The sequence below is a fragment of the Brachypodium distachyon genome, chromosome 2 (genome assembly GCF_000005505.3).
Source record: "Brachypodium distachyon strain Bd21 chromosome 2, Brachypodium_distachyon_v3.0, whole genome shotgun sequence".
Taxonomy (NCBI): Eukaryota; Viridiplantae; Streptophyta; class Magnoliopsida; order Poales; family Poaceae; genus Brachypodium; species Brachypodium distachyon.
Genome location: NC_016132.3, coordinates 55,466,101 through 55,484,822, shown reverse-complemented (window position 1 = coordinate 55,484,822; position 18,722 = coordinate 55,466,101). Strand labels below are relative to the sequence as shown.

Below are 18,722 nucleotides of genomic sequence, written 5' to 3'. Positions count from 1 at the left end.
ATGCATTCAACTATTTGTTGAGACATTCCCAATTCTTTTCAATAGACTTTTCGACTCAGATAACTCCACATGTCGCAAATTTGTACTTATATGGGATGCGAAATGTTTTGTAGTTGCATGAGACCTAGATAATATAGCATGCTTGCGAGTATTCTAAACATCAAATTTGATCCCAACAAACAAAGCACATCCACATATGGAAATATCAAATGTTAAAAGACAACATTATAAGACTTATTAAAAAAAAATACAAACCAAATAGAATAAAATACATTTTAACAACTATAAAAAATACTGAATGTTATGTGTCTGGTATATGAGTTCGTCCTACCTCAAAAAGTTGTTGTTCTTCGCCGATGGCACACATGCATGTATCATCAGCAGGCGAATCAAAGGTGTTGTTGTCATCGTGACGATAACTAACCTGCACCTAAGCATCAACAGGTTTACATGCATGTAACTTATGAAGAGCAAAAGATGTAGCAATGCCTAACGTTTGAGGTGTTGTTTATTGAGAGAAAGTTGAGGTCCTAAAATGGAAGTTCCAAGCCACTCAAAGCAAGAGGTGATTCTGCGCTCTTGGTTCTCATTTTAGCTCCCGAGCAGTTTCAACAAGCTCTTTCTTCGCCAATGGGGCCGTACAGGCGACCTGGCCAAAAACCAAACTAGCTGTGCACAATGGTATGTTACTCATCTTCTTGTAATAGCAACTCTCGGATGAAAATTGTTCAGCTGCTTTGGCAAATCCCTTAGCCACATTGAACATGGTAGAACCTAACGCTTCACCCTCGAACAGACGAGCTTGCTGAACAAGAGACTTCAATTGTGTATGAGAACCAGAAGATTCCGGTCGTTGTTGGCCACGCTATGGTTGTCAGGATTGAAGCGTGCGCCGCCTCTTCATCGAATAGAACAGCGGCCGTAGCGTCAGAGTCGGGTGTGGCGAGGGTGTTCGTCCTGACGTGGATGGAGTGGGTTCGCGCTGCGTTGGCTCAATGCAAAATCCCAGACCACGAGAGCATACGATCCGTGCAGCGGCTGTCCACGGCGGCGGGCGGCAGTTTGGCGCTGGCCGGTATCAAATGTTCTTCTATGGTTGAGAGGACCGAAGCTCTGGCGCGATTTGGGGGAAATGTGGTAGAGGCATTAGAACTCTAAGGGCCGCTTTGATTCATAGGATTCCCAAAATGCAGGAATAGCAAAAGTATAAGATCAATGTGCATGTCATCTTCAATACTTCAGGAATCAGATGTTGTTTGATTGTGCATAGAAAAAACTTAGGCCCCGTTTGGAACGCGGTAATACAAACACAGGGATAGGAATAAACACATGAATAGGAAAGGAACTTACGTGAAAAACAGATGATTGAAAAGCACGAGAAAATTTGACAATAAGATGTTTGGAATGCACGAATGTGTAAAACACAGAAATTCTTTGTTGTTTGTCTCGTTTGATGCGTGATAGAAAAAATGAGGTCAGAGTGGATGTTTTGATTCCCATGAAATTCCCCCATTTTCATAGGATTGCTACAGCATTCCTTTGAAATTCCTTTGCCCTATTCCCATGTTCCAAACACACAAATAGGACCAATTCCTTTGTATCACTATTTCCTACGTTTTTCCACTAGAAAACCTATGATTTAAACGGGGCCTTAGGGTTCTTACAAAAAGGTTGGAGTGGATAAATTTTTCTTACAAAATCTAATACAAACGAATCCCAAGGAAAAATCATATGGTTTGCAATCCTTCGAATCAAACTAAAAAATTCCATAGGATTCCAATCCTCCAAAAATCGTTTAAAATTCCTTTGCATCAAATGGGCCTAATTCTATTTTGGGGAAATGTGAAATGATCCGAACTTAAGAGCGGGACGGCGGACGGGGTAGTCTTCTCACTTTTGTTTCTCCTCCTCGTGGCTGCTTTTAGCGAGGAAGGTTCTTCTTGTTCTAAAACATTCTCCCTACTTTCGTAAAAGAGTGTACGTTTGTGGTTTTTCAAGAAAATTAAGAAATGACATAGAAAATGCATTGGAAAGGTGCCAGTCACCATCTCTCTACTTTTTAATTCTCCCACCTCCAATGAGCTAAGTGCATGAAGAAATGTTATTGGATTTGATTTCCGCATAATTAGAGAGAATTCTTTTGTCTTAGGCTGGTCATTGTGGGGAGTAACCTAGAGTACTAACATGCATATGTTATTAGTCTAATTTACTACCTCATACTGGGGTATGTCGTGTCATGCATTGTGTCATTTATTATGGTGTAGACTCATTTTATCTTGACTAGCTAAGTGCCCGTGCTTTGCAACGGAGACACAAATATTCCAACGATCACGCTAGTGTCAAATATAGGTTAAGCATGTTCATTCAGCCACTGGTTTTTATTTTTCAAAACATAGTTGACAAACCATTCCATTTTGCTATCATGTAGTAACACGCAGGCAAACTTCACATTAAATTGTAGCACTAAACTATTCAGATTTTGTTTTATGTCCATACTTTGCTACGATGAACAACGATGAATGTACATCCATAAACAATTATTCTTTTTTTCGGAAAGAAAAGAAGGAAAAAGGCAAGTTTCGATGGGCATTGTAAAACTTATCTTATACAAACTAAAAGCCTACATCAACACACAAAAAAAAGTTGAGTTACCTGCAGGAAAAACAAGGTAAAATGTATAACGAAAGATCTATTTGATTGCCCTGCCCCTATTCTTGAGTAGCTCACAGCCAGATCAAGGACTTCAAAATGTAAATACTCTTATGAACAAATGATAGAGTGAAAGAGAACAAGCATATGACAAATTATAGAAGAGGCAAGTACCCTCTTATCAACATTTGTATCAAAAAGCAATCAAGAAAACTTAACATTTAAAGAAATTTTGGATTCATGGTACCATACTTGTTTTTTTGAAGGCAAAACTGTAACAAGATAGTGTAGCCTAAGCTTTCTGCTACCAAGTTTAAGTGCACCCTCTATATGAAATCTATCATGTATCAAATCATCATTTTACTACCTTCCTGCTGTTTATTCTACAAAAGCAAAGAAGATACATATCATCTACAGGAAAGAAAAGAAAATAAATAGATCTTGGACTCCGGAGATGAGCGTTTGGATGAATCACCTAATGAACATAAATACAAACACCTGACATCTTTGTTGAGGTGCAAAAAAAATAAAATGTTAGCGTAATCTAATCTGACATGAGGAAGGAAAGGACAAGTTACCATCCTCAATAGACACTCCTTTCGGAAGAAAAAAACCCCCCTGAAATATTGGATCTACGTTAATTTGTACTCAAAATTAACAATTGTATATCATGCTTCCCCGTTCAACAGCTTAATAAGAACACTAGTCAACTGATGCAAAAAAATTGGCGAACTAAAATTGAGAAAAATACATGCATATATATGTCCAGCAGTAAAACAACATGATCAAATTATGACTTAGAACATCAAAAATCAATACGTACCAGCAATAAGCAGAAGACCTTCACGAGCAACATTGTCATCCTGGTCCTTGGCACGAGCCCCGAGCAAATAGTCTTCATATATATCCTTCTAGATGCCCTCGAAGTAATTAACCCTACGAAACTCACACAACATAGTGTTGTAGGTAACATTGACCAGACCAATTCCTCTGTGATCCATCTCAGAACATCACCATCATCCGATCTGGAAGTACCTTGCCCTCATAGTACATAGGCCCCTGTGAGCACATTGTGAGCTCCATGGTCTGGAATCACTCCGCACAACTCCATTTCATCAAACAAGCGACGTCAACGAGTTCCATATGTCAGCATGGTGAAAATCTGGACCATCGTCTTGAAAGTCTCCCTCTTGTGCATTTCTTCGAGCAGCTTGAGGGCGTCAAGAAAGGCAGAAACCTCCCTCTTTCGCAGCAGATGTCCATCCTCAAGCAGTATGGCATGGCATCCATGACGAAACCGCATAACAGGGCGTCAGCCATGGTAGAACATATCGAGCGTCTGGGAAAGCCGGCATTCTTGAATTCCACGTCCGGCGTCACGCCCCACTTTCAGCGGTTGCCATGGAGCTTCGCATTCCGCGGTTGCCATGGAGCTCGACGTGCAATTGCAGTGCGAGCCACACAGTCCACCCTAGCCTCAGGCTCGCCATGGCCGCGCGTGCCCAAATCGACTGCCGCTCCGCCACCGTCTCGCGCCGCCGCCGTCGCCATGGCCGCCGTGCTAGCTTCGGCTTCTGGAGCTTTGGGAGAAGAGGCGGCGAGTGGATGGGGAGAGGAGGCAGTGCGGCTGTGGGGAGGGGCAGAGGGCCGGCAGCTTGTTGAGGAGGAGAGTTTGGGGTGGCGGCGGCGGCTTGAGGAGGAGGGGATCGAGTCGAGTCTAAAATTTCCTTTTTCTTTCTTCGGGGACAGGGAAGAGAGGCGCGGTGGCATCGATCGTAATTTGCCTGAGTCTGACGTACGATGGACTGACGCAACTGCAAATTAAAGAATAGTAAAGATTTGTATGATGTTATGGTAACATATCTAGTTATCACATCACTCTCTTTCTTTATTTATTTATTAACATGCCATGTCGTCAAAATACCTATTTGGCATGCATATTACTACATATAATAAATTACTTGCACTACGAGTAACCTTGGTCTAAAGTGTTTTGAAAAGTGCTTTGTGGACATATTTTAAACCCAACTGTTCGCTTATTTGTGAAGCGCACGCTGGGTTGCTACTTTTGCATCCTAGTCCTGCATAAATTGGAAAACATCATTAATCCTCCAGAGTCGAACAGTCTAGGGCATTGGACTCCACCTCCACGGCCGAGAAGCCACTCGAATCCCCTCCAAAATCCAAGGTGAGACCCTAATCCGTCGCGAAACCCGTCAAATTTGTCAATTCGAACAACCCAACACTAGATTTCCTCCATCGATTCGTGCGTCAAGCCAGCCACTGGTCGTCTTGGTGCTCAATCCGCCTGAGGCGCTGTTAGATTCTTTGCTCCTGATCCACCTCTGCCGTCTGCCGGGAGATTATTATCGATCTTGGCCAACCGAGGGCTGGAATCTTGCGAAGCTGGAGATATGGGCAAGCCGTTAATCTACGAGATACTGGAGAAGCCAGCCAGTAGCAGTGTCATAGGCGTCTGCTCCTTGATCTGGTTCCTTATCCAGAAGAGGAACATTGGGTATGCAGATGTTGGTCTAAGCTATGAAGCTGCCCTGGAAGGAGGGCAGTACTGGAGGATAATCACCTCGGCGTTTTCGCACATCAGCGTGGTGCATTTGGTGTTCAACATGAGTGCGCTGTGGAGCCTCGGCGCTGTGGAGCAGCTTGGACAGCTTGGGCTTGGCGTCGAGTACTACCTCCATTACACCCTTGTGCTTGTGGTGCTGTCTGGATTGCTTGTTCTTGGGATATACCATGTGATGATCCAGAAGTTCAAGGTGGAGTACTTCAGGAGGGTGACCGCTGTCGGATACTCGTGCGTCGTGTTCGGGTGGATGACAATTCTGGCAGCAAAGCAACCATCGTCGAAGCTGAATCTATTTGGGGTTCTCTCACTGCCAATCAGTTTTGCCCCATTTGAATCACTGATATTTACATCTATCATGGTTCCACAGGCGAGCTTCATTGGCCACTTGTCAGGGATCATTGTTGGCTACTCAATTGCCTGGGGTTTGATTCACGGGATGAATAACTACTGGGCGATCACCATGCTTGGGTGGATAGTGCTTGTGTTTGTCTTCAGCTTGAAGCGTACAGGATCTATAGAATTGAGATTTATTGAGATTGAGCCAGTTACCGATCCCTCGCTGCCTTCTGTGGGTGTGCTTTCCTCCAGAAATGGCAGGACTCTGCAGATGGATGTGCAGCCTGGAAGAGGCGGCGCAGACCTGGTATGACCTGCAGTGTGGATGAGCTGGTCACTGAAATGTTTGATAGAGTTTGATCCAGTTCTGGAAGTTGTATCACGTTGACACAATGCTATACTTTCAGTTTTGAAGATCTGGTGTTACTGATTTTTTTGGCCATCTCAGATGTGAAGGAATTCTTTTATCTGGACTTTGAGATGCGTTTTCGTTTAGAATGAGAAGGAATTCTTGTGAAGGATATACGATGTAAAGGAATGAGATGCATGTAAAGAACAAGAGCAATTGGATTTGTTCTGTGTTGTGCTTTAAGATTGTTTATAAGCTAGTGTGTAGGTTCAAGCTATAAACCACAAGATGCTGCTCTTCAGATGCATGATATAGCTTGTATGAAGAACTGATATGCTCATTTTATTCGTTCTGAAGACCCAATAGTCAACTGTTGCTAATACATGCAAACAGCCGTATTTTTTTTATTACCTTGCCCCTTTTTATCGCTGTGTGCTTGTGTTTGAATAACTCTGATGCTATTCTGGTGTGCAAATAAATCAATCAAGGAAGTTCGAAGCATCAACACATCTACAGCAGAAAGCATAGCCCAAAGCTATATGCTACTCCACATCAGTTCCGGATAGCAGGAAGTTTGATAGAGTAGTTCCGGATACATGTTTTCTTTTAATCACCTGAAAGGCGTTTCTGTATGCCGACTAAAGAAGCGAAGTAACATTTTGCAACGATATGAGTGCAACAGATATTGTGTCATTCAGTAAAATGTGGAACCTCATTATTCGTATTAGCAAGGTAATGTTCCGAGCTTACAAAAGGAAGTACATCATCATCAGTTTTTTTTAAGAAGAGGAAGTACATCACCAGCCATGTACATTACACGCACGAGATTACATTTGAGGGCCAGGGCCATGTTTCTGCTGACAGGTGGAATTGTCTGTCCTGCTGTCACAGGATTGACCTTTCGTGGCATGTTCATTTCATTTCACTTCAATTCAATCAATTTTTTCCCCACACATGAGAAGAAACACTTCAGGTTGCCTTGGCCTGGCAGCAGATCAAATTATTGGTGACAATTATAACGCAATGTCAATGTCAAATCCCAGCTTCTCCTTCCAAGAATTGAAGATCCATGGGACTTCAGAGCTCATCCTGAACATGAAACCAAAAATGTTATTCAAGTCATTTTGCTACTCCGAATTATCTAATTCAGCAGTTCTAAATGAAACAATGAAGGTGCTTCACAACTTACATGGTAGTCATCCCAGTGATCTCTGTTGCGCTGAAACGCAAAGAAAGAACACACGAGTGTTAGCAAATCATCTTCCATGCATTTGTACATAGTCTCTTCCACAGTTACGCTATATCTATAAGGTGATGATACACATATGGCACTATGACAGAAGTCAACCTTCCAGAACAACTTTCCTTAATTTGACACGAGGCAGAAGTACATATGAGGTGAACAAAACATTTGTCCAGCAAAGTAGTAATATCTATGTATCTAACAGTATTGTATTTTTGTAATATGTCCATGAGTCAATAGGTGCAATAATGTAATAAAAGAATATGACTTTAAGATATTTCCCTCTGTTCCATAATCAGTAGTCAGTAATTGTCACTTCTAAGAGTTCTAAGATGGCTTCAGGTTAAAACTAACGCATGTTGAGCTGTATAATGGTAAGAAATATACTCTTTTGTATCGGTCCTTGTAATTGTCCCTGCCACGGTGCCGATCGCCCCTCTCTCTCCTTCGTCGCTCTCCTTCCTCCCTTGCCTGTTGAGCTTCCTGTATACGAGCACTTATGTTTAGCTTCTTTCACAACCGCACTTATTTACTGCCTCAAGTATACCAAATAGAGGCCAGTAACAAATAGTCAACTAAAGATTTTAACCTTATCTTCTCTAGCTTTCCTCTCCTTCTCAGCTTCTTCAAAAGCCTCCTTTTCAGCCTGCAATAGGGGAAAGTGATCATCACAAAAATAAATATAGGGGAAAGTAAGTTGCTATAAGAGGATATTAGCAGCATGGGTCAATTCAGTAAAAATGTGCTGTTACCTCCTTATTTGCACCCCATGTTTCCTCTGCAACCTTTTTTGCATACTCCGGGTCATCACAAATGAGAATGTTGTCAAAAACTGAACCAGCTTTTACCTGCATATAAGTGAGCTCTAAGTCCACACGGCATTTACATGATTCAGGACAACCCAAGATTTTGACGAAACATGCATATTGAAAGAGCACTATATATATGGTACCTGCCAAACTTCAATTCCAATATACTTCAAAGGTTTTAGCACGTACAAATCTGGATCATCCTCAAACTCTGCAAAAGTGGAACAGTTCATAGCTTCAGGCTGATTTTCAAAGTTTGATGAGGTCCACTCAAAAATCAGGTGTCGAGTGCAATATTGGGTTAGCAAAAAATAGTTTAGTAATTAGTATTTGCATACCTGGATTATCAATCCATGGGATCTTCCATTTACCCTTGTAGTTAGGATTCTTAATTTTCTGCAGACAGAAGGATGTGAGAATGTGAATTCTACCAAAGAAATAAAGTGCCATGAAGGGCTGAATGGCCAAACAAGAAAACAAACCTTGCGCTTCCATTGTCCCTTGTATGCTGGATTTGGTATCCTTCTAGGCTTCCATATGCCATCATCATCATCGTCCCAAGTGTCAGGCTGATTTAGAACACAATATTATTTGTCGTCATGTGTTGCTTTTAGTTTTATAGAGCTTTGTTGCAAGCATGTTTCTTAGTTGTGCTAGGATATGCATTGTTTAATTTTATGTGAGGTAACTATAATGCTTCTAAAGATAATAATAATGTAGAAGCAAGTCCAAAGAGATAGAGCGAGATATGTGGTTAAATTGGCCAGTCTACATGCTAATAAATAAATCCACACTGGATGATGCATTATCAAATAAATCAAGACCATTTGTAGTATGGAAAATTAAGTGTTATCACTTAAGGTTTGATATCTTAAGTTTGACCAACATTAGAACTTGCATACCTTTTTGTCCTTTGGATCAGGAATCTCTCTCGGGATAGAATCATAGCCCTGGTCAAGGTGGATGATAAGTGGCAGAAAAATTGGTTTAAGATAATGAGTCACATAACCATTTTCCACAATAAAGAATGTATAAGAATGCATGGCAACACAAACCTCTGGTTTAACTTCATCAGGATCCTCAATGTACTCTCTGTCATCCCAATTCTTAGGCTGCAAAAAATAATATATTTTAGATGGTTCTTACAATATAGCATTGGTCACGAAAAAACGCAAGCTACCTTTTTGGCATCGACGTCCTTAATTTTACGTGGAGGTAGGATGTCCCAATCCGTGTACATGCTCCCCGATTCTCTTTCACGGTTATCAACAAGTATACTGTAAGATGCATCAGGCCTAAGAATGAATGTGTAAACATGTGTCAACCTGTCGGTTTCACATTGCAAATCTTTCTTGATAGGGTAGTTCTGCCCCTGGTAAGAAAGTATAAGATGCAGCTTCTTTGTTTGAGTCCCACATATATCTGGCCCAAACATCAAGCTGCATAAGAGATTAAGAGAATGCAAATAAGTTAGCAGGGATAACTCAGCAGTAGATTTGTAAACTGAACAAATAAGCAGTTTATATTTAATACAGTGCACATTAATCATGGATGCTCTATCCACAATTCATGTTCTCTAAATGTACTTATAAAATATCTTCAAATTGTGTGAGATAGATCTTTGCCCATCAACTATATGAGCATACAAAATACATGGCCAAAACAGGGACATGGTCTATTTCTAACCAAAGCCATGGATCTTTGTGAGAGTGATAAATTCCATTGGGAAAAAGTAGGCAAGAATTTACCTGTATGGAGTGTCCCCACTATATTTCTTCTGGTTGACATAACCAGACATTAGCTTAATATAGCCGCCACCACATTCAATGTCCTGCTCAAATTTTATGGAATACTGGACCACCAAGGTTCGGCCCTTGTTACTGAATTCTGGGATCTTGGCCGAGATAGCGAAATGCCTAGCATCTATTGTCGTTTGTATGCCTAGAGGGTATTAAAACACAAGGATCAGAAAGTGTCTGTAATTAAGCTAGCACAAGCAACATGTGATTTCATTTTGCGATCAACCATCAGCATCATCAATTAAGACAGAACTTTGAGGGATGAAGAAGTAGACCTTTGTCATCAGGATCTCCAGAATATTTTCCTGCCGTGTGCTTGAATGTACCAGCTTTCCCTTCGCTCCTTTTCCAATCCGATTTCACCCAACGAGTCTCCCAACCATCTGAACATTTTAAACATAAACTAATATGACACTGGCAAACTCTGGACAAACAAGACAGCTCAACTGGAAATTGGCAGCAACTAGTTCATTCAAAATCATATTTTGGACATGGCATCACAGGCAGGCCATTCAATTTGAAACCAGCCTGTGTAATCAGTTCACTTGCCACTCAATTAAGCTAGCGCATCACACACTCAGGTTCCCCATGAACACAAACATTAGTCCAACTTAAACACCACTAGTTCCCACCTAGTGTCATCGTAGAATGCATAAGACACTAATCAGTTCACCAGAAAACCTTCACTACATCACTCACCTCCAAACCCTCAAGGTAAACTACTCGCATAGCCCCTTTGTTTAAAAAAGAAGAAGTCATCTCATTCATTAACAGGGGAAGCAGAAACTGCCAAGGACGTTAGCAAAATACTGCTAACTCCAGGGGGTGACACGAAGAAAATATCAGGCGGCCATCAATCACCCACCCAAAATGGAATTTGGGGGAACAGCGAATCCAGGCCAGTAGTAGTAGGACGCTCCTCGCCAATTCAATCCAAGCAACGGAACATAAATAGCAGCGGTTATGGCATGGAGCACGCAACCACCTCCCTAATTGGTAAGTCTAGGACAGTAGGACTGAACTTAACAAGCTAAGGAAGGGAGGGTAATTGTAATAATACTACCTTCGAAGCGCTCCTCGAAGATGACCTCCCCGGAAGCAAGGAGGAGCAGCGACGAGAGGGCGAGGAATCGGAACCACAGCTGGAGCTGGCGCTGCCCGCGGCAGCGGCTACTCCCCATCGCCGGTGGCTCGCCGGAGAAGAAGACGAGGTCTGCTCTCGGTGCTCGAGAGCTGTGCTATGCCTTTTCAGTGCAAAGGGAATATTTGTAGCGCGCGCGGTGCTCGAACGGCCCGCGAGTGTCGGGATTAATCACAGCAATGCCCTTCCCGCCCGACCGAAGCCGCCGGGGGGTCAATCGCGTGCAGCGGCAGCGGGCGTGGCATTCTGGTGATTTGAGCAAGACCCGGGGCTCTTTGCTGGGGCCAGTGGAGGTGTGGACTGCAGCAGCGCGGCCTCGTCGGCCTTCCGAGTATGGTTACTCCTAACTACCGGACGCCCGCGACGACCCGTCAAAGTCAACATGTCAGTAGTGGGCTCCGGCTTTGAAGGCCCAGACCTGGAGGCGGGCCCGGTCCAACTGTGTGGTCTGTGGTCGCTGGAAGCTTTCGGTCAAGGAGAAGGAACACCTGGCCGAAGCCAATGGCAGCTCGGTGAAGCGCCATCGGCAGCCAATGGAAAGCCGCCACGTCGACGGACTGACGTGTTTTGCGCTTTACGCCGCGTGCTTCACCGCGGCAGACCGGAGACGCCCGTCGCGGTCGACGTGCTTGTGCCGTCCGCCCGGTCTCCGGTGGGCTCCGGGCCTCGTGTTGTGCCCCATGGCCCGGGAACGACTCCGGCACCAGCCGGGCAGGCTTTTTGGGCCTGTACATCATCTTTTTTTTTTAAGAATAAGCCTGTAATCATCTCTGCCGTTCCGAGCTGCACGAGGAATGAGGGCAAGGCCCACGTCTTTGCTAAATCGTGCGTCATTGATGATTGATCTCAACCAGCAGCGGCGTAGCATCGATCCGTCTCTCGCCCGCGCCACCACATAATTTGACACAAACCTTAAGATGACAATATCTATGAACAGTTTTGATACGTCTCTACTCTACAAGTACATCTTTGACAGGTTACTTGACACAAGCTGCCAAGAAAATGCTCCAGAGTCCAGAGCACGGATGCATGAGTAAATAGTTAACCCTACTAGTACTAGCTGCCACACACACAAAATAACGTCATCCTACAAAATGACATTTCATGCTGGCAAGACATGGTGATACATGCCTACTCCAACGATTGTGTCCACGAACACAATGGTGGCTGTGACTGTGAGCCACTAGTTGAAATTTCAAGTTCTGCAGCTGGTAGTGTTGGCTGAGAAGAGCTGCCACTGAAGTGTACGTCCTGCTGACAATAGAAGAAAAGCAATCACAATGCTGCAGGAAACTCCATGTTACATGAAAGTACATGCTATCGTCTTAATACTCACTTGATTCTTTCCCTCAACAAAAAAATTACTCACTTGATTCGCAGGGTTGCAGCTAAAGTGTCTCCATGATCATGTCATCTATTTATGGCCGCCATACATTCCTGATCACGATGGAACCTTTGGTTGGTCCAAGCGTCTTGTTCTCTTCTTCAGTTGTCCTGGTTGTTGCCTGGAGAGTACATATCAAGAAAGAAGCTCTAGGTAATCCCCTTCTGACCTATATTTGAACCCTTTGGATGGTGGCAACAACATGGGTGCATGGCACTCCAGTTAGGTCCCCATTTTGAACAATTACATGTGTACAGATTCAAAACAATGGTATAGGTTGCAATTGCCACATGTGGTGCCTTCTCCAGCACAATATTTGGGAGATCTGGCCATCCCTGTATTGCAGCCCCTTCCATCTTCAAGTTGAAGTCCGACATCATCTTTGCCTTGTTAACTCAGCCCAGCCATAGATAGGACAGGCTAAGCTCTAGCTTCTAGAATCTCACAATTCATCATTTCCATGTTTTCCTACACTGGGAATATTTTGAAGTGCTGTTGCAATAGAATTTTGGTACTGCTCTCTGCCGGACCCTCACCGCCCCTATGTTCACTGCCTTCCATGCCTCCCGCATCATCATCTTTTGCCATCTGGTCCATCCACAATCTGCTGAAATCGATTCGTACATGGTTGATAGTGAGATCTGTTGCATTCTTGATGGCTGCCTCTGTGATCTGCACCTCCTCAGCGTTTGCACCTCGACAATCTATATCAACAAGGAGATGCTTGAGGGAACGGACGTGTTGGAGGCCAAGATAAAAATTACCGCATGGAGATTCGATGCACCGTGCCACTAGCCTAAAAACAAACTTTTCAAGCTTTGGCATGGCACCAACCTCAAACACTAGTGGCCCCATTGCAATATTCCATGAGTAGAACTCAAACTCTTCCAGACATTGGAATCCGCTGCTGCAGATGATGAGTGTTGCTCCTGGGGCTACTTCTCTTGTGTATAGAGAGAGAGATAGGAGCGAAGGCAAGCAACCAAGGACCTGAAGAACTTCCGGTCGAACTGGATTAATGTTGATGTCTAGCAAGGTGACATTAGAGAGCAAGGAAGCCCACTCTGGGATTCTAGGAAAGTAGTAGGCTGATCGCATCACAAAATTTTCAAGAAGACACGGAGGAGGGGACCAGGAATCCAGCAAGAAATCTAGTGATATACCATTTTCAACATCACAGGCAATATTTAGATACCGAAGCTTGAATCTGCAGAGTCTATCCATGCATGAAACAAAGCTATCAGTGTAACTTTTCTGATCACTGGATGAATCACTAACAAGCCAATCTATTCCCAGATATCTTAATTCAGCCAAATTGCCCAGCTCATCAAGGGAAGTTGTTGGGATGCTGCTGTCAACTTTCACATAACGAACTTCCTGCAAAGCTTGCATATTTCCAATTCCTTCAAAAAGTCTTACATTGCTAGCATATAAGAATTTCAACTTCTTCAGCCGGACAATATTCTTGGGCAATTCTTTTATCCCTGTCCACCTTAGCTCTAGTGACTCGAGTTGTTGCAGTTCCCCTATTTGATCTGGAAGTTTGCTGATGTTAACTTCTTGGAGTGTTAGGTATTTCAACTGGACCAATCTCCCTATATCATCAAAATAATGATTTTCCAACTTACGATTCTGTTCAATGTTAATCACACGTAGTGCTTGAAAATCTGAAAGAAGCGGCGTGTGTTCAGAAGACCCATAAATACTGAATGATCGAGCTTTGGAAAGAACCATACTTGATGACACTACTATATTATCTTGATCACGGCAATCAAGTGATAGCCGACAAGCTTTATCTTGTGGTCCCAGCGTGTGATTATTGTTACCAACTGCCGTAACAAATTTTTCCTCAGCTGACTTGGATACAATGAGATCAAGAATCACATCATGTACTCGACAAAACACAGCCCTTCGATCCCACTCTTGTGTCGCAGGCATAATCATGCTCCGGTTTATGAGCTCATTATAGTAGCACTCTCCCACTTGCTCTAATCTTTGTCCACCACATGTACTGATGAAGCCTTCAGCTATCCATCTTCTTACTAATTGATCCCTTGGTATTACAAAATCTTCTGGAAACATACTAAGATATAGTAAGCATGTCTTCAGATAGTGGGGAAGGTCATTGTAACTCAGAGATATAATCTTTTGCATGTTACTTACACTGGGAACATCTTCAAGTGCCGAGCCAATATGATTCCGATAACTCTCCCATTGTTCTTTTGTGCATGGTTTACTAGCCAGCAAGCTTGCAATACTAATAACTGCCAACGGTAGACCACCACATTTTCTCAAGATGTCATTGGATAGATCTTTGAACTGAGATGGGCATTGATCTTCAGAACCAAATATTCTTTTGGCAAATAACTTTCCGGCATTAATATCACTTAGCGGTTTCATTTCATAAACATTACTGTAGTCAGGAGAGCAACAAGACCTTGCTACAGAAGTGATACGTGTCGTTGTCAATATTCTGCTGCAGAGGTTATTTTCAAGCAAAGCACATCTGATTGTCGGCCATGCTACTGTGCTCCATATATCATCAATAACGACGAAGTACCTGTTTCATATTTTACAAAAAGAAGTATGCGTTTAGAAATACATTGAAATTCTTGCTAATAACTAGTTTTATCTTTACTCCTTTAAAGATATCAATTGGTGGTAGTGGTCCATCCACCATCTTCTCCATTTTCTTACATGTGGAAGCGTCATAAAATTTTGGCAAAACTTTTGAAGATGTGGCATGGACATGACTTCAACAACGGCTAGACATTACTCCTATAAAGATACCAATTGTTGGTGCTGTGGTGGTGGTACATCTTATCCATTTTCTTAACCATCATGAAATTTTGGCATAACTTTCCAAGATGTGTCATGGATAGGACTACAGAGCATGGTAATGGCATCTAGGCTTGTTAACATTATCTAATCATTGAACCATAGTAACGTGCGGGTATTTAGCTAGTATGTTCAAAGATCTAATTTGATGGACACGGATATGCATTAAACAAACAAAATAAATACTGAATGCAGAAACTGCATATGAGACATGTCAAATTAATGCGGTGTATACTAATAGATCTTTAAATAGTAAGTAGGACTGTGTGGTAACAAAAGTAGGGACATGGCAAAAGAAATAATTTCGACAAGATTAACATGGAGAGGTCTAGAGTACCTTTTGTCATTGAGGAATCCCCTCAGTTTGTTGATGAGCTGCTCCTCGTCACATGCTTCTATGCCTGGATAGTGTTCTATCCCTGTGACACTGGTGAGTATGTTTCTCAATATTTTTCTCATGTCAGGTTTCTGGGATACTGAAACAAATGCTCGACAGTCAAACTGTCTTCCGATTCTATCATAAACCTGACGGGAAAGAGTAGTCTTGCCTAACCCTCCAAGTCCAACAACGGACACAACCTTCAGTTTTCTTACCAAGTTTGCCTCCCCTTCAGCTAACCGCTCGATGAGCTCATCTCTTGGTCCATCAATACCCACAAGGCTTTCTGCCTCTGCATAAAGCGCCGGTAACCGAGGGTCGATGGGCACCACCATGCTAGAGCTTGAAGGCACCCCATCAAAGTTGTACCGTTTTCGCCGTTCACTCGCATGATCAACACGGGCCTTGAGCTTCAAGATCTTGCTGGCAATCTCACTGCGAGCTCCAAGTGTTCTGAGCTTGTGAATGCTCTCCTGGAAGAAACCCTTCATTTTCTTGCGCTTTTCAGGGTCACGCTGCTCGACACGGTGGACAAAGTCATCGATGCAATCCTCAATCTCATATGACAGCTCGCGGATCTGGTTCCTCCACTCCTTCACCTGGATGTCTAGATCATCAATGTCCGACAGCTTCAGGAGCAGCGCGTTCATGCTACTCAGCTCATCTTGCAATTCAAGGATCTCATCACCCACTCCCGTTAGGCTGCTGTACTTGTTCTCCAACAGTGTGGAGAGCTTCCCAAGGACAGGGCTGAGCACCCCGGTTGCAACACTCACCAGTGCGAGCGCCAAGGTCGGAGGCACTGAAAGAGAATCACATTCAAATGGCAATGCTGGACTCCAAGCGAAATAAATTCAGTGGAGACAAATGGAGGTGAAGTTGGGGAGGAGAGGGGTGTGTGTGTGTGTTGGGGGGGGGGGGGGGGGTTATTATGTGCCATCAATGATTGTGGCTATAGTCTGTAGTGGATTTCATCATAATAAACATCACAATTTGACAACAGACGTGGTATTCACTCCAGCTCAACTTGCATATTTGGTGACCTGTAACATCATACAAGAGACCATCGTTTTCTTGATGCAAGTCGGTCAATAGTTTTTATTAACGAAGCTGAAGTGTACCTGCCCATCTGAGCTACCTTATGCTATATATATGCATACTTTACTTTGAACTGAACCACCAAGTTCTATTAACTAAAAGTTGTGCAGCCCTTTCAAAATAATGCAGCGGTGTGATTATAGCATACAATATGTGCGGCTGCCATTGGACTCTAGTACTTTCAGAATAAATAGAGACAGTGAATCCACTGCGGTGTGTCATCGTCAACAAACCCGTGATGTATATACCGTTCCATGTTATTCCTTGATAATGTGCAGTGAAGCTAGGTCCGTCAGCCCGTCAGGTCCAGTTCACCTTAAGTATATAATCTAGTAACCATTGTCCAATTGATGATCAGAGCTAGTGGGCTACACATAGTTTTGATTAGAATAGCATGTAAGTTAATCGTAAACAGTAAAGAAAAAGATGGGAATACCCTGAACTTGCTCCATCTTTTACCTGGAGCGTGATGCTTCCTCCAGAAGCAGCATATTGTTCCTCTGTCCAGGAAAAGAGGGCCCTGCTCTGTGCTCTTTTACTAGGGATGATAGTGGCAGTGGTCAATCCACGAACCAGCATATGTACCTCAAAACCTGAATGAATTATCAGTAAACTAGTGAAGTATGTACGGCACCGCTGGTCTGCTCGAACAACATGTTTAATGGGATCTGCTGCTAGAACACGCCTAACTGTACAAGGCTGTTAGGCACCTTAGGGCTTGTTTGGTGTCAGTGTACTTCTTAGGCACTAGTGTTTTGGTATTTGAGGGGTTTGGATGTTCACCCAAAACTCTCAAAAACCCAAAACACTAGTGTTTTTTAGAAAAACACTAATATGAGAAGTGTTTTAATTTGGTACAAAAATGAAGTGTTTGGTGGGGAAAACTAGGGATGATCTCCTCTAAACCCTTCTACCTAACAACCAATTGGGGTTTCAAGTGTTTTTCAATTTGGAGTGGATAATACCTTAGAAAACACCCCCAAAAATCTAGTACCAAACAAGTCCTTATGTGGCTGCCACGAAAACCTTGTAACTGGCATGCGGCTACTGCCACCATCGGCGGACGTTTCACTTGCATCCCTAGATTTTTCCTGAGAATTTCTCAATGCAAATCCCTTGCCTTTATCTCAGATTTTCTCAATGGTGTACCCTAAGCTAAAAGGGACTGCTGAAACCACTTTTGACCGAAAATATGGATTCTCACATGTAAATTCTGACATATGGTGCATGACAAAATAGTGGATTCCAATGCACAAATCCTCACATTTCGAACTTAGGGTTTGCATAGAGAGTAAGAGGGGAAGGGGTGTGGGGGAGGGGGGGGGGGGGACAGGGAAGGGGCTTACCTTGCCGAGCCGAGCCGCTTGAGGCCGTCGCCGGCCGCGGGTTCGGTTCCCCTAGCTGGCGGCGTTGCTGCAGTCAGCCATCCGGCGGGTGGATGTTGCGACGCGGGACAGAACAAAGAGGGGAAACAGAGTGCGGATTTTCAGGAACCTTTTTTTTTTGCAACAGACGGCTGCCGTTGGATTCAAAATCATTTGCACGAAAGGATGCGTCGCTGATCTAGCGTTTTTGCCGGAGCTATTTGCAGGTTCTGAACAGTGTTTTTAAACTGAGTTAACTCGTGAAAAAATTTATTGCACTTTGTGGTTTCATCCTGCTCGTTGCATACTCTTTTTAGAGCGTAGCTGAGGGCCTAAAATATTTCATTCCTCGTGCTTGTGACTTTCTCGCGGGTGATTCGGTGTTATAACATGTGTTAAGACTCGGATGTTTTTTTTTTCCAAAAGGCCAAGGCCGTGTATTAAATCAACCGATTCTTACATAACATCTTTAAAGTAAAAGAAAATTACATGCAAATTCTTGTGGGTAAACATTGTTTGCCTTCCTCCTGCACTTGTCGGTGGTGCGCCGTGAGCGAATCTCAGTGCTGCCTCTGAACCTCCAAACCACGTCGAAACCAGAAAAATGTTGTTGACATAGAAGTCGGGAAGTCGTCGGTTGGACCCAGAAGACGCAGGCGACAATAATCTGAGAAGGCGACAAGGGGGTTGGATGACCACCGGCCAGACATATACGATAAGACCTGGCCTCAGTAACTCCACGATGA

At 43.3% G+C, this 18,722-nt stretch overlaps 2 protein-coding genes and 1 long non-coding RNA gene across 14 annotated transcripts; 1 reads left to right on the top strand and 2 right to left on the bottom strand.

Moving 5' to 3' along the window:
* Positions 1–4,711: 4,711 nt before the first annotated feature.
* LOC100839988 (RHOMBOID-like protein 13) lies at positions 4,712–6,328 on the top strand. The gene has a single exon (XM_003564787.3). It carries the CDS (start codon positions 5,064–5,066, stop codon positions 5,883–5,885), a length of 822 nt encoding a protein of 273 aa, XP_003564835.1. The 5' UTR covers positions 4,712–5,063; the 3' UTR covers positions 5,886–6,328.
* A 283-nt stretch (positions 6,329–6,611) lies between these two features.
* LOC100837158 (calreticulin-3) lies at positions 6,612–11,020 on the bottom strand. Its single transcript, XM_003564777.4, has 14 exons — positions 10,836–11,020; positions 10,048–10,155; positions 9,722–9,914; positions 9,154–9,412; positions 9,029–9,085; positions 8,876–8,923; positions 8,456–8,542; positions 8,312–8,369; positions 8,117–8,184; positions 7,917–8,012; positions 7,754–7,810; positions 7,552–7,647; positions 7,111–7,140; positions 6,612–7,010 (listed from the first exon to the last, which is right to left on the bottom strand). Exons 1-14 carry the CDS (start codon positions 10,951–10,953, stop codon positions 6,999–7,001), a joined length of 1,287 nt encoding a protein of 428 aa, XP_003564825.1. The 5' UTR covers positions 10,954–11,020; the 3' UTR covers positions 6,612–6,998.
* A 792-nt stretch (positions 11,021–11,812) lies between these two features.
* On the bottom strand, positions 11,813–18,113 carry LOC104582918. Of its 12 annotated transcripts, XR_002962903.1 has the most exons (6): positions 17,959–18,112; positions 17,072–17,205; positions 16,861–16,980; positions 15,473–16,316; positions 12,283–14,857; positions 11,813–12,164 (listed from the first exon to the last, which is right to left on the bottom strand). It is a non-coding gene; the product is annotated as a putative disease resistance RPP13-like protein 3 (long non-coding RNA). The 12 variants fall into 12 exon arrangements; XR_002962902.1 differs by having other exon boundaries at positions 16,861–17,205; XR_001406172.2 differs by having other exon boundaries at positions 15,473–16,941; positions 17,049–17,205.
* Between the last annotated feature and the right edge of the window lie 609 nt (positions 18,114–18,722).